Source organism: Drosophila sulfurigaster, chromosome 3 (assembly GCF_023558435.1).
Source record: "Drosophila sulfurigaster albostrigata strain 15112-1811.04 chromosome 3, ASM2355843v2, whole genome shotgun sequence".
Taxonomy (NCBI): Eukaryota; Metazoa; Arthropoda; class Insecta; order Diptera; family Drosophilidae; genus Drosophila; species Drosophila sulfurigaster.
Genome location: NC_084883.1, coordinates 11864078 through 11877584, shown reverse-complemented (window position 1 = coordinate 11877584; position 13507 = coordinate 11864078). Strand labels below are relative to the sequence as shown.

General features: G+C 38.6%; 4 protein-coding genes and 2 non-coding genes across 6 annotated transcripts; 3 read left to right on the top strand and 3 right to left on the bottom strand.

Annotated features, from left to right (window-relative positions):
• Window positions 1-3409: 3409 nt before the first annotated feature.
• Window positions 3410-3491, bottom strand: Trnal-aag (transfer RNA leucine (anticodon AAG)). Its single transcript has one exon. It is a non-coding gene; the product is annotated as a tRNA-Leu (tRNA).
• Window positions 3492-4829: 1338 nt separating this feature from the next.
• Window positions 4830-4911, top strand: Trnal-aag (transfer RNA leucine (anticodon AAG)). The gene has a single exon. It is a non-coding gene; the product is annotated as a tRNA-Leu (tRNA).
• A 3108-nt stretch (window positions 4912-8019) lies between these two features.
• Window positions 8020-8658, top strand: LOC133841669 (uncharacterized). The gene has a single exon (XM_062274308.1). The coding sequence runs from the start codon at window positions 8042-8044 to the stop codon at window positions 8237-8239; it is 198 nt and encodes a 65-aa protein (XP_062130292.1). The 5' UTR covers window positions 8020-8041; the 3' UTR covers window positions 8240-8658.
• A 129-nt stretch (window positions 8659-8787) lies between these two features.
• On the top strand, window positions 8788-9209 carry LOC133841670 (uncharacterized). Its single transcript, XM_062274309.1, has one exon. It carries the CDS (start codon window positions 8893-8895, stop codon window positions 9130-9132), a length of 240 nt encoding a protein of 79 aa, XP_062130293.1. The 5' UTR covers window positions 8788-8892; the 3' UTR covers window positions 9133-9209.
• A 913-nt stretch (window positions 9210-10122) lies between these two features.
• On the bottom strand, window positions 10123-12182 carry LOC133841667 (uncharacterized). The gene is made up of 2 exons (XM_062274306.1): window positions 11963-12182; window positions 10123-11898 (listed from the first exon to the last, which is right to left on the bottom strand). Exons 1-2 carry the CDS (start codon window positions 12115-12117, stop codon window positions 10236-10238), a joined length of 1818 nt encoding a protein of 605 aa, XP_062130290.1. The 5' UTR covers window positions 12118-12182; the 3' UTR covers window positions 10123-10235.
• A 200-nt stretch (window positions 12183-12382) lies between these two features.
• Window positions 12383-13507, bottom strand: LOC133841668 (uncharacterized). The gene has a single exon (XM_062274307.1). It carries the CDS (start codon window positions 13149-13151, stop codon window positions 12807-12809), a length of 345 nt encoding a protein of 114 aa, XP_062130291.1. The 5' UTR covers window positions 13152-13507; the 3' UTR covers window positions 12383-12806.

The following is a 13507-nucleotide window of genomic DNA, read 5'->3' as shown; positions in this document are numbered from 1 at the left end:
TACCAAGAATTCTCTGTTTGTTTGGTTGAAAGACGCTCTACTAAACCCAACGTATAAAAAAAAGGTTTCGAGAAATATCTGGCTATCCACAAAATCAGTTTTCACTGTGATTGAAAGTGTATTTTTCAATTGAATATTTGTTATAATCGATCTTCATTAGATCAAAACTTATTTGCCAGTAGCTGACGGGTTACAATTTTTTTTTTAATTCGTCTTATATTTAAATTTTAAAATTAGTAGAATATCCATTCTACAGTATTAACAGACAAGCAATAAACTTTATTATAAGTAGTTTTATTTTTATTTTCCAATTTTTTAATTATTTTATGAAAGAAAATCATATTTAATATACAGATATTCAATCTACAATTCAGTATCGAAATTATTAATATTCGACCACTTCCAAGCACATCAATTCCACTGTGCACGCAAGTTTTTCACTCTCTGATAATATTGCAAATAATTTTCTTTTTTATGTTGATTATTTTTTTTGGACAGCTACCATCGCGAGGCTCACCTTCAAGAAGACAACAGCACACCTTACGTGTATGGGGAGAACGCAGTGTTTTGCTTCATATTCTTTACAACATTTTTATGAACTTTGTTTTTCATTTGTTCGTTTCGTTCGTTCGTTTCAGTTATTCAGAGCTCATCATATTTTAATGTAGCGGATTCCGCGTCGGCATCTTTGGCTTTTTCTATGTTTTAAATTATTCTCAAGAGACTTGAATTCGTGATTTTAGCGGGCAATTTTATTGTTCGGCTGTTCGGTGTACTGGGCAAACAGTAAGAGAGTATAAGAGTTATTTTATTTGGTCGCCGAAGGGTTGGTTAAATCTCGCCCCGAAACAGTTGACTTCCTGTTGTTGCAGCTGATGCTGTTGGGTGTGTTTCGAGAGAAAGGGGCCCACGAGCATATCAACTTGGTTTTAATTAACGCGCTTAGGATAGCATTAACTTGGCTTAAGCCATTTTTAATTTCAGAGCTAGATAATTGAATTAGCCCACCAGGCAGACGGTGGACAATGCACTGTTATCTCAGATAATTAATTTAGACGCAATTGTCCAGCAGTTGACCAGTCAGTGACCAGCCAGGGAGCAGTGCATGTTGTCCCGTTCCCCAGCCAATATCCTTAGCCGTTTTTACCCGGCACGTGCGTCGACTTTTTCATAAATCGTTTGCATGACCAACTGCAGAGTTTTGCACAAAACTCATTGCTTTGCAACTAAGCATTTTTATATAGCAAAAAAAATGAAGCGACAGTTTTGACAACACACGTCCAGCCAACGAAGCAACGAATGTGGCATGGGGCAGCAACGAAAAATAGAAAGAGAAAGAGAAAGAGGCAAAGCCAACTGACAGAACCCATATAACATACATATATGTATGTATGTTGTAGGATACGCACGTAGCACGCATTGGAACTAGTATCTAGCTGGCAGCAAATGCGTCATGTTACCTGCCGGTAAGTAACAACATTGCCAAAATGGCAGCACCTTTTAGACGGGCCATGAAATCGAGTTTGCAGCTTACTCCCCTCATCTCTTCTCGTCTCCTCGCAGTGCAGCCCTACAATACTCGCATTGTGAGTACTCACATTGGTCCTTATATTCTGTCTATCGTACGCTGTACCAACCGTAGGCAACCATAATTAAATGTCAAAAATGACGCTACGTGCAAGGCAAGCAAAGTAGCTCCAAGATGCTGCTGCTTGAGGCCAAAGTTCAACGAAAAATGCCAAACAGTGTACGTTTTATTTTACCAAGTCTCACAAATACTTGCGACCATTCGACCATTCCTCTCGTTGACTCAAATAAATATTATTTCAACTAATTGTCGACTGACCAATTTTTACCACATAACAAATCCGAATTTTTAAGCTAGAAGGTTATTTTTCAGTATACAATATATTGACAAAATTTGGTTTTGATCAGATGAGATAAAATTCAAGAAAATAATATAGTATTTTTAATGACTGAATAATCACTTTTTAATTTACAAGTTATGATTGAATTAGATATCGAGGCAAACTTTTTCATGTCATGGATACTCATAATTAAATACGTAAAACAAAAAATTATTATTGGGTAAAAGGTGAAAAAACTTTCTGTATTCTCTTAAAGTGTCTAACGGGTATGACTCAATTGAGTTTCAAATTTTATTTAGCAGTTGAGAATTGTCAGCACTAAAGCTAACTACTAGCAATTGAATACACAACTTCCGAATTTCTCTTACTTAAAGTTTTCTATTTATTCTCTAGGAACAACCTTATATTTAGCAATAAATACTTTATATTATATTTTAGCGCGCAAGTTGTTTTTTATGTTATATTTAAAACCGTGTGAATTACACAAAAATTGTCATGCAGTGCGAAAAGAGACAGAAAATATCATAAATATATGTTCAAATTTCATTGCATACTTTTAGGGTTGAAAATAATTCTTATAACCATAAAATATTTACTGTACAGTCAGTGACAAAACTCATTGAAGATTGCAAATACCTGAATGTGCCAATGAACTAAAAAAAAAGTACTTTATACTTAGTTACATCAACAATGGTCATTTGTAATCGCTTAATTTGGGGACGAAAACTTTGCACAAAATCTAAAAACTTTTTAAAAATGTACTACTAAAAGTAATTTAACATTCCACTTCTTCGCATTATGTGCGTATGCTTCAAGAATTCCCTCTTCGTCATCCATCGCATTCACCATTGTTAACTCTCGAAAAGTAGCTAGTAACTATTTAAAGTTTTTGTTATATTTTTATTTTTTTGCCTTCGAATACGTTGCATACTCTTTTATTGCCATTCGCTGATATTTGTTGCCCCTTGTTATTGTACAGTACTTTGCCCCAGAGGCATGCAAATACTGCAAGGAATCCAAAACCAAACAACAAGAAAGATGGTTATGAAAAAGTACTTAAAGTGCACAAAACTTATGTGCCAGGAGTTTTTATTCCGACAATTTCAAAGTTTTAGCAACATTCAAAGTTACCTCTCCCTGCTGGCCGATGGGTAAGCAGCTCTTTATTAGGATGTCGCTAGTTAATTTGATCAACATCATTCATATTGAATTCTGTTGAAAACCCAAATTTTTGCCCTAACATTGTCAAAGTTCTATTTATCTGTTAAAATCGCTTAATTGCTGGCATATTTAATTTGCTCTAAATGTTTGCAAAAATTGGTGTTTCAAATAACCACCACTTTCGCTCTGTCCAAAAAACGGAATAGCTAAAAATACATATATTGGGGATTTAATATCTATTTTCTAAATTTAATTTGTCGCACGGGAACGCTGACCAGACATCAGGCAGACAAACATGGCATGAGAAACTCGATAGTTTTTTAAAACTATTTCCGACGTGTTATTGAATTGTATTTTATAAAATTAAAAAAAAACTCTCTTGGCAGCGGTGGGATTCGAACCCACGCCTCCGAGGAGACTGGTGCCTTAAACCAGCGCCTTAGACCGCTCGGCCACGCTACCATGTTCTACGACGCTGCCAAATACTGTTATTATGCTCGGTCGAATCTTAACAGTTAGAGAAAACATTTTTTTAATTTCATGGATTATTTCTGATAATGTTGGCTGTAAATGAGATTAACTTAATAAAAAAAAACACATCAAATAGCAAACAAAATTTGTCGATTTTGTTCATTTTATATCCCATTTGATATGTGAAATGTTCGTACCACAATTGTTTTATTTTTTAGGTTTCTACTTTAATTCCGCAATTGTTTTATATTTAATTTATTGCTATTATACATGGCAGCATGTTGGTCCACTCTTGATCAGGAATTCAAGGTAATTCCCACAATTAACTTCATTACCATACACAGAGCTACGTCTGGACGTGATTTTTTTACAATTTGCCAAATGAGGGCATTTAAAATGTACATCTTTGCAATAATTTTCCGAGTGAACGCAATCGCCTTAAATTTCAGTAAATTCATGTGTGTTTCGCAAATATTTTGAATGCTGACGCGACTGCGCCTGCTTTTTGCAGACCTTTGCTGGCATTTTAATGAAACCACAAATGTTTCCGACCCTTACCTTATACCTCCACCTAAGCCCATGCAGACGGAGACTTGGCTGGGAAAACCGCACAATTCTGTTTTTGTTTTGTTTTGTTTTGTTTGTCTCCCGTGCAAAGATTTTTATTGCAATTTTCTAATTTCATTGCGGATGCTACGTTGGGTTTCCATGAGCGGAGACTTGCCTGTCGCCAGCTTCAGTTTATGTGTGCAACATCAGACAAGAACCATAACAAAAGCGACGGCAAATTGTTGCTGTGGTTGCATGCATACATACATACATATGTGTGTGCAAAAGTATTTCTAACGAAATCGTCTTATACTATTGCCTTTCCGTTGTGCTCTCAGCTCAGTTCCCCTTTTACGTCACGCATAAATTCGCCTTTTCATTTGAATATTAAACGCATTTCCAAGCTGTCAAGACAAAAATGCTGACAGTTTTTAAAACTAATACACATTTTAATGCAGGGATATTCTATACAAACCAGAATCAGAGCATCAGAAATTGATTTCGGTTCATTGATATTTACCCAATGAGCGCATTTATATGCGCCGCAGTATGGCAGCAAAATAAACTCAAGGTGTTGCCTATGCACCCATAAAAATAGAAAAACATGAAAATATTACTACGAACTCGTTACGTCATCGCCAACATACATACGTAAATGGCACAGTGCAGGTACAAAGTTAATAAGAAAAGCACCACTAGTTGAGAGAGCAAGCAACAGTCGACAGCACATCGTTTTGTTTCGTTTTCTCTTGTAGCGCATTTGACGAGTCTCGAGCAGAGGGTAGCGTGGCCGAGCGGTCTAAGGCGCTGGTTTAAGGCACCAGTCTCCTCGGAGGCGTGGGTTCGAATCCCACCGCTGCCAAGTGAACATTTTTTTAATTGCTAAATTTATTTTTACATTTTATTTAAAATTTTCAGTAAACTTGCTGATTAGTGATTAAATATTGATAACAAAAGTTTCATTCTTATGCACGCACCATTAATTGAAGAGTACGCTTTACTCGATTATTTTTATTTCTAAATTCAACTAATTTTTAATGGTTTTGAGAGGTGTTTCCAAATTTAAGTATACAATTGTTTTTGAGAAGTGGCTTACGGTTATTTGCGGAGCAATTAAAACATTCGTGAACTTATTTTCCCTGCCAGTTGTTTGTTGGCAGTTGAAGGGTTCCAAGAGCAATTCTATACTGAAGGTGACGTCCCTTGGCTAAGTGGCGACAGGTCTGTAACATTTGTTGTTAATGTTGAGCATTCTTCGTGCACAAGGCACGTTGGACAGATAATAATTTCCACTTGTTTTCTTCTCCTCTGTCGGTCATAAAAAATGGTTACAACTTTTTTGCTAATTGGGAACGGCGGCACTTTTCTACTTACTTAGCGTTGATATGGAAAACCCTTGAAATGCATGAGTACGTGTTTTTAGCTTAATTTGGAAACACGACAGGTAGCGACGGTAATGTAAGAAGTGCGCTAGAGCTTTTGTTTACCTAAGTAATAATTGCACTTTAGCTTTAGCTTTTTCAAATATTAATTTATGTAGATCACCATCATACTATTATATATGTTTGGTAGTAGTATGCGATTTAAGGAGAAAAGTTGAAGTGTCGTAGGCCCCTTGATAATTGAATTCACTCTGCACGCAACAACAATTAAGAGATGCCTACTCGTGGCAATGGCTTCACGTGATCGTAACATTTTCTTAAATTCGAGCTAACCTAGGGGATGGTTTTATAGGACACGATGCGAGACGTTCACGTAGCCAAAATGTGTTTAAGCAATGCAATGCAAGGCAAATGCGAGCAGCAATAACAGCCAAAGTATTGGCATGAGAGCACTCACATAAAAATACATTTGAAGTGGCTAAAAAGCAAACCGCAGCATTGTCAGCAAACACTGAAACATCATCATTATCGTTCTCATCATCATCAACAACGTCTTGACTCGCATTGCAGTTGCTGCTGTTGCTGTTGCTGCTGTTGCTGCCATCGACGCTTGAGAGGGAAGGAATCGATGCTGTAATTGATGTCTTTGCGACATGTTTCCAAAGTGTTTACGTTGAAAATTACCCAAGTGTCGCAGTGTATAAGTATCTCTTCCTCTCCGATTTCAGTGTGTCTGTGTGTGTGTGTGTGTGTGTGTTTCTTATCATGGGTTTGGGGTGTTTGGGGTGTGTCACCCACCCCCATTGACGCTAGTTGACAGCCTGCCGTTTACGTGCATTTAATGAAATGTGCTCCAAAATGGAAGCACGTTTCGGGCATCTATTTAATGAGCCTGGATGTGAGTGCAAAATGCTATTCCTCCTCACCACATGCCACTTCCATAGTAGCAGCCACTACCTTGGGCTTTGGCTTTGGTGTCCTCGTATGTAGGAGAGGCTCGTGAAATTTTTTAAATGTCACAAAGTAAATTCAATTTTCATTTACTCGAATCGGGATGGCAATGAAAGCTGCAGCAGCTACATCAACTGCATTATTCAGTGCCACTCACTCACCTCACTCACTCTGACTGACACTGGAGCCCTTTTTTTTTAAGCCGACGAAAGCCACATAGATATGCACATATTCGGATGTTCTGATATCTCCTGTACTAGTTCTCACAGTTATTTTCCAACTGACGTTGGGGCGAAGCAAACCGCATTTTAAAATTCATGTGTGTGCTCTCAACAATTCCCCACAAAACAAAATGCGATTAAATGTGTTGAAAATGCCGCAGGAAAAGCCACAATGGGTTAAGGAAGCGCCTTGTTTGCACATGTGCTGCAAATTGGAGGAATAGAAGCCAACGTACCTCTCACCTTTTCCACCTCTTCCACCCCTTTCCAATCCGAGCCCGACTCTCATCCAGAGTCAGACGCAGACCATGTCGAAGGTGCAAAAATGCGTTAAACATAACATGCTAATTCCAGGTGCTTGAAGTTACAATCTCTCAGCGTCGCCCTCCGCTGCGGTCCTTCACTTTTATCCACAGCTAGACAGTATACGTAATACGAGCGTTTTGTGTGCCATTTGATACTGAACATTTTGCAGCCAGTTGCCTTTGTGATGTTTGCTGCAGTGCAAACTTTTGTGGTCACAGACCAACCCTCAGTCTCAGTCTGTTTTCAGGCAAAGGCTCAAAGAATAGCATCTAATAATAGTAGCTGAGTAATTTAAAGTAACTTAAAGTACAGGTAAACAATTCGTAATACTCTTCAACATCATTTCCATTCCACCCAAATATAAATCTTTCTTTCTTCTTTGTTCGAAATAGTCTTCTTTATTTAACTAAAAGCCTGTTAATCTCAATCAATATATTGCGAAGTTTTATACCAGATTTCGCAGTTTGATAAAACGTGTAAACAAGAATGGAACACAAAATATTTCTAATTTTCCTGGGATATTTGGTAATGTGCGCTCTGCAAGATGAACGTTGTAAAGGATCGCCGGTAAATTCAAGGATTTACGATGACATAAGTACTTCAGCTCCACAATTATATGAAAATGTAATAACGTATATTATGCCGACGATTTTTGATGTGCCGCCAATGTGTCGACCTGGCTTTCAATTCTTCGAGCAAACAAGGCGATGCCACAAAAAAGCTTAATGTAATTAATTTGAACAAATAAATGGATATGATTATTATTTATTGCTATTTATAATAGAAACACACATACGTAGATTTGTATTTATTCTGTTACGTGAGACATCAAAACTGAATACTAAGTCAGTTAAACAAAATGACAATACTGCACATTGGTACAAAGTGAGTGCCATCCAATTTACAGGCGCGTACGCACTCTAACCACTGTGCTCGTTTACTCATCTCTTTCGCTCACCTCTCTCTCTTTAATTGTCGATGCCTGTTGTTTCTATTTTCGAGTGCTTTCTCAGCACCAAATAAAATCGGAATGAACCAATGAAAAGCTTACAGTCACAAAGCTTTTTCTCGAGCTTTCTACCATATGATCAGCTGTTATCGCATTTTTTCAACAAATTCAGTCGGCAACGTGATGGACAACAATAAACACGCTGTTAAGAGCATTTTTCATAAGCCCGCTTTTCGCATTGGAATTGTTGTGCTTGTCGTACATGCTGTCTGTTGGTACGGATGGAATGCCACTAATAGTGGTGCAAACAACAAGAATGCCGCTGCCAAAGTGAACGAGAATCACGAAAAGATACGAGCTGCATTAAACGATAATAAATGAGATTTAAGCTTGGTAGAACAACCAATGCATCGTTGGATTATATAATTAATAATAAGTGGCGGCTGTGTATTTAAATATAATTAATAAATTTGTAAAATGATTTAAAGTAACTCTGACTTTTTAAACATTAAATGTGCTATGTGCTCAAGTACATTGACTAGCAAATACTCCAAACAAATATATGTGTATATAAATAGGTTTATAGTTTCATGCTCACGTATGTTATGTACATGAATAATGCTTACAGCAAAGTCGCACAGAGCTTAGTTATAAAGTGATAAACACCTACAGAGATGATCATGAGAACGATCATAAAATCGATAAAATAAACATATATTTTCAATATTAAAACAAATATTTCAAGTTCGAAAAATAAAAGAGAATGCCGGTCTCTCTTTATGTCGTTGAGCTCATAAGACATGCGCATTAAGCACAAAAGCTTTTTAGCTTCAACACCTGGCCGTGGTAAACTCATCGTCTGATTGGGAGAGAGCTTTCGACAGCAAGCGGTACATGTATGAATGCATGTATCAATATAAGCTTCCAATACGTTTTGAAACTTCAGAGAGGCTTTACAAACTGAGTGTAGTTCAGTATTGCTATTTACTCTGTAAAGGTGAGAAGCTTGGTCTTAAACTGGATCTTTGGATACGATGAGCGATCGTACAATCTCTGTGTGCTGCGGACTGCTGCTCTGCTGTCTGCTCATCTCGCAAAGTGAAGGAGTGCCTAGTGAGAATGTTAAACAGATGCAGGCTCCAACTGTGCCACAGCGTGATGTTCTAAATGTTGACAACAATCCCGTTCTCCAAAGCATATGGGATGTACCACTTTTTTGTGAAAAGGGTTTCTCGCCAAGAGGTAATCCGCCGCGTTGTCGAAAGTCGGCGTAAAACACGTTCCAGTGATATCAAATTTATACTTTTTATTCACAAATGCGTTTAATAAAATAAAATACAGAAATGTGTAAGTTTTATTTTTATATAAATACGTAACCTAAACTTGGTATTGTTACAAGTTTCTGCTGAATGACAACACCTGTATATTCCATTGAATCAGAGTTTACTCATATATCTGATTAAATGATTCCAATCATTTATAACGGTATCAATGACTGAACAATGACGTGAGTCAAGTGTCTAAATGTCAATTTATTTCATCGGCAGCGAGGTGCTTATGTGTGTGTTTTTATCTTTTAAACATAGTACATTTCTGAGAATTTTACTTTTAAAATAAAAAACACAAAAACATTATTTTAAAACTAGTTCCTTAGCTCCTCAGGCTGGCAATCGACAACGTCCGAAATACATTTTGAAACGCGGTGCGCACTTGATGTGAGCTCTACTCCGTACGGGCGATGCTGTACTCATCACACAAAGAAATACCAACACTATTAGTAGATGATATAGAAATTTCGTAGACAATAACTTCATATTTGTTTTTTCCGGAAATAAGAACGTTTGAATGGACGTCTAGTAAACAACTGAAAACGTTGACAAAGTGCGTATCTTATATATATAACGCCAGTGAACTTACAGACCTTTCGTATTACTCAACTACTTAGCAGGAACAGCTGACAGTTTACGATACCCCGGGGATTACTTTCAACGATTATGAGGCACGAGCAATGTGTAGTATACGTAGTATGTATTCCCATTTCCCTTGTTTTGCTCGTGCAGCAGACATTTGAGCTTTTGATTCTAGTAATATTGGTATTATAGTAATATTGTTTTGTCTATGCATTGTGATGTCATACTCGACATTATCTTATCGAAATTGTGACGCATTTAATGTTATTTTCAAATGTAAAAGTGTTTACTCAATGCAATTGAACACTTTATTAGATTTCTGGAAATTTATATACACAAAATTGTACGAAAACATTTACTGATGCATCGTTTTCAAAATGTTTATTAAATATTTATGTAGCCAATCACAAATAGGTTGTTTGATCTTTTAAGCTGATTAGTTTCAATTTGTTTTTTTGAAGCGCAGTTTATGCACTTTGGCGGCAGCGACCGCTTCTAACATCGGATCCTTCTTTACATTTCGGATCGGTGGATAAGAGAAAGCGTCCTTCTATTGATTGGGGCAGAGTGTCCACAGAGAGTGGTTTTATACCGTTTTCTTTCGTATTAAAAATAGAAAATATATTGTCGTCAACAGTGTGGTCGGTTTGATTGCTATCCGAACTTTGGTCCAAATTCGACGAAGTCTGATTATGTTGATCAGCGTGTGGTTGAACAGAGAAATCTTTGGGATGCGATTGAATGGAGTCACCAGATGGAACATTGCCAGTATGTTCTGCATGCGGGAAAGAAATTAAGTTAGAGCTCACTTGTCCAGGTCGTGGTTGTAGTGGACTTCCAGACTGACCTTGACTTGGTTGCTGGAGTCCAATTGGATAGGACTGTTCGATTTGACCTTGTTCTGGACGTGGCTGCAATGGACTTCCGCTGCCAGATTGGCTTTGGTTTGGTCCACCTGAATGTGATAATTCTTGACCTGGTCGAGGTTGGAGTGAATTTTCACCATTGAAACTAAAGCCTTCGTCGGGTTGTTGCAGTCCAAAGGGATCTGTAGCTCCTTGTCCTGGCCGCGGCTGCAGTGGACTTCCAATGCTTCCAGTTTGGCCTTGGACAGGTCCTCCCGTATATGGTTGCCCCTGTCCTGGGCGAGGTTGTTGTGGAATGGCACTGTTGAAAAGTGAACCTTCCTCGACTAGTTGATCGCCATTGGTATCAGCAGTTCCTTTTCCTGGACGTGGTTGTAGTGGGTTTCCATTGCTTCCTGGCTGACTTTGGTTAGGCAGTTGGGCTGTACCTGGATGTGTCAGTCCCTGTCCTGGACGAGGTTGGAATGAATTTTCATTGTTGAAATTGAAGCCTTCGTCGGGATGTTGAACGCCAAAGGGATCTGTAGTTCCTTGCCCTGGACGTGGTTGGAGTGGATTTCCAATGCTTCCTGGCTGACTTTGGTTAGGAAGTTGGGCTGTACCTGGATGTGTCAGTCCCTGCCCTGGTCGAGGTTGAAATGAATTGTCATTGTTGGAATTAAAGCCTTCGTCAGGTTTTTGAACGCCAAAGGGATCTGCAGTTCCTTGTCCTGGCCGTGGTTGTAATGTATTTCCAACGCTTCCAGATTGGCTTGGGTTAGGTTGTTGGGGTACTCCAGAATATGGCAGTCCTTGTCCTGGTCGTGGTTGCAGTGGATTTACACCGTTGAAAATAAGACCTACGCCAGGTTGTTGCACTTCTGGTTGTGGTTGCAATGGACCCCCAGCATAACCCTGCTCAGGCTGTTGAAATCCGTTGGGAGCAAATCCCTGACCTGGTTGACCGCTCTGATATGGCGGGACACCACCACCGTATCCTGGTCTCGGTTGGTAAGCATTCCCAAAACCTGGGCGTCCTCCGTAACCTCCATTGGGACTGCGACCTCCGAACCCGACGCCTTGCTGACCATTGATACCAAAGCTAGGATCTTGATATCCAAACCCTTGACCCGGATATGCACCTCCTCGATGCTGGTTGCCATAAACGGGCCCATAAAATGGGGGGCCATTATACCCAATGCTCGGAAAACGATCATTTAATTGATTGGGATTGTAATCGTGTCCGTGATGATGTCCATGGTAATGCCCGTGATTGTGATGTCCTCTGTTGGGTGTATTTTTGAGTCAAAGTAAGTGACAAAGCCGCGACCTTTGAGCTATGTACTTACCTCTGCTCCTGGTAATGAGCTCCCCTCTGATCCTCATTACTCTGATGTTCCCCTGAAAACCAACGATGCGCTGCTTCAGCCTCTACCAGTTGCGCACTTAGGATTGTTGTTATCACTAACGAGCCCAGTGATAAGAGCCCAAGCATACAAAACATATTGCCGCTTAAGTTTTACCAGCAGTTTTATAGACGACAGATCAAACGAGACTGACATCAACTATTTTAAATTGTCATTAAAAGACCTGCATTCCACTGGGACGCAATTTAGCTGATAAGATGATCTGTTGAGACGTCTCTTATACTTTTCAAAAGGAAAGACTTAGAATTAAGCTTTATAATCGATTATAAGAGCTAATGACTAATGATTACGCAAAGAAATAATCTCTGAAATAAAAGGTACAAGTTTGTATGCATTTTCAAGTAAATAAAAATGACGCGGAAGCTTTGCACTCGTCAACTGTGATGAAATAAGAATATCAGTAGAGACACACACACACTTAGGGTATCTCATAGTCGAGTCATCTCGTCACATGCCTAATTAGGTAAATTGCGAATAGCCTTTCCATGTTACCTCATCAAGTGTTTGTCCCAAGCGAAACTCATTTGGTAAAGTAATTCGTAGTCGTAATACATACCGAGGTGTTGTATCATTTTATTTATTTTATTTTAAGATACTTATATAATACTTATGACGGTTATTTCTGCATATGAAGTAGTGTATTTCATATTCGGCGAAATCTCAAAAATACTTTTCGCAGTCACTATTGAGCAATAATGATGATTGCAATACTCAAAACTTCACTCTTAATACATGTAGTACATGTAACGATTTTATGTATTTTTGATTAAGCCGATTTACGACATCGACCCGCTCGCAGTTGAAAGCCCGGCTCACAAACCGGCAGAGTTTCCACAAGAATTCGGTTGCCAATGTCAGGCAGCTCTGTTGTTGTTGTTGTTCGGTTTAAGTCCTGAGTCGCATTGCGGTGCAGATCATCCAAGGTCGCTGTTGTGCTGTTTAAAGGTATTTCTGTGGTGGAGCTAGTATTAATACTATTCCACGTATTTCTATTATCGTCTGGGAAGATGATGCGATCGTCTTTGGTAGTAACACATAGACGTAATTCAGCTTCACATATATGCCAAATCACAATAGCCAAGAGAAGAGCGTTAACGACGTTGTGATGCATTATTTATTTGTTTATTTGTTTACTGGAGAGCAGCGAAAAAGAAAACGCGTTTGGCTGCTTCAACAGAGCTTTCGAGACTGACAATAGCTATCGGTGACTGAAGCCCCCTGTATGATGATCTCCAAACAGACAACAGTCTGGCTGAGAAATAAACAGGCCGACCTGAGCACCACTTGAGATAAGAATTGATTGTTATTGCCTCGTTATAATAAACAAAAAATATACCAACTACAATTGAGCTTGTTAGCCAACTGGAAGCTGGAAAGTGGAAGTGGAATCTGAAGTTTTTTCTCTGCTGTTCAAGCGTACAAAAAATACTAAATTGACTTTTTAGTTGGCTATAGATACATATGACC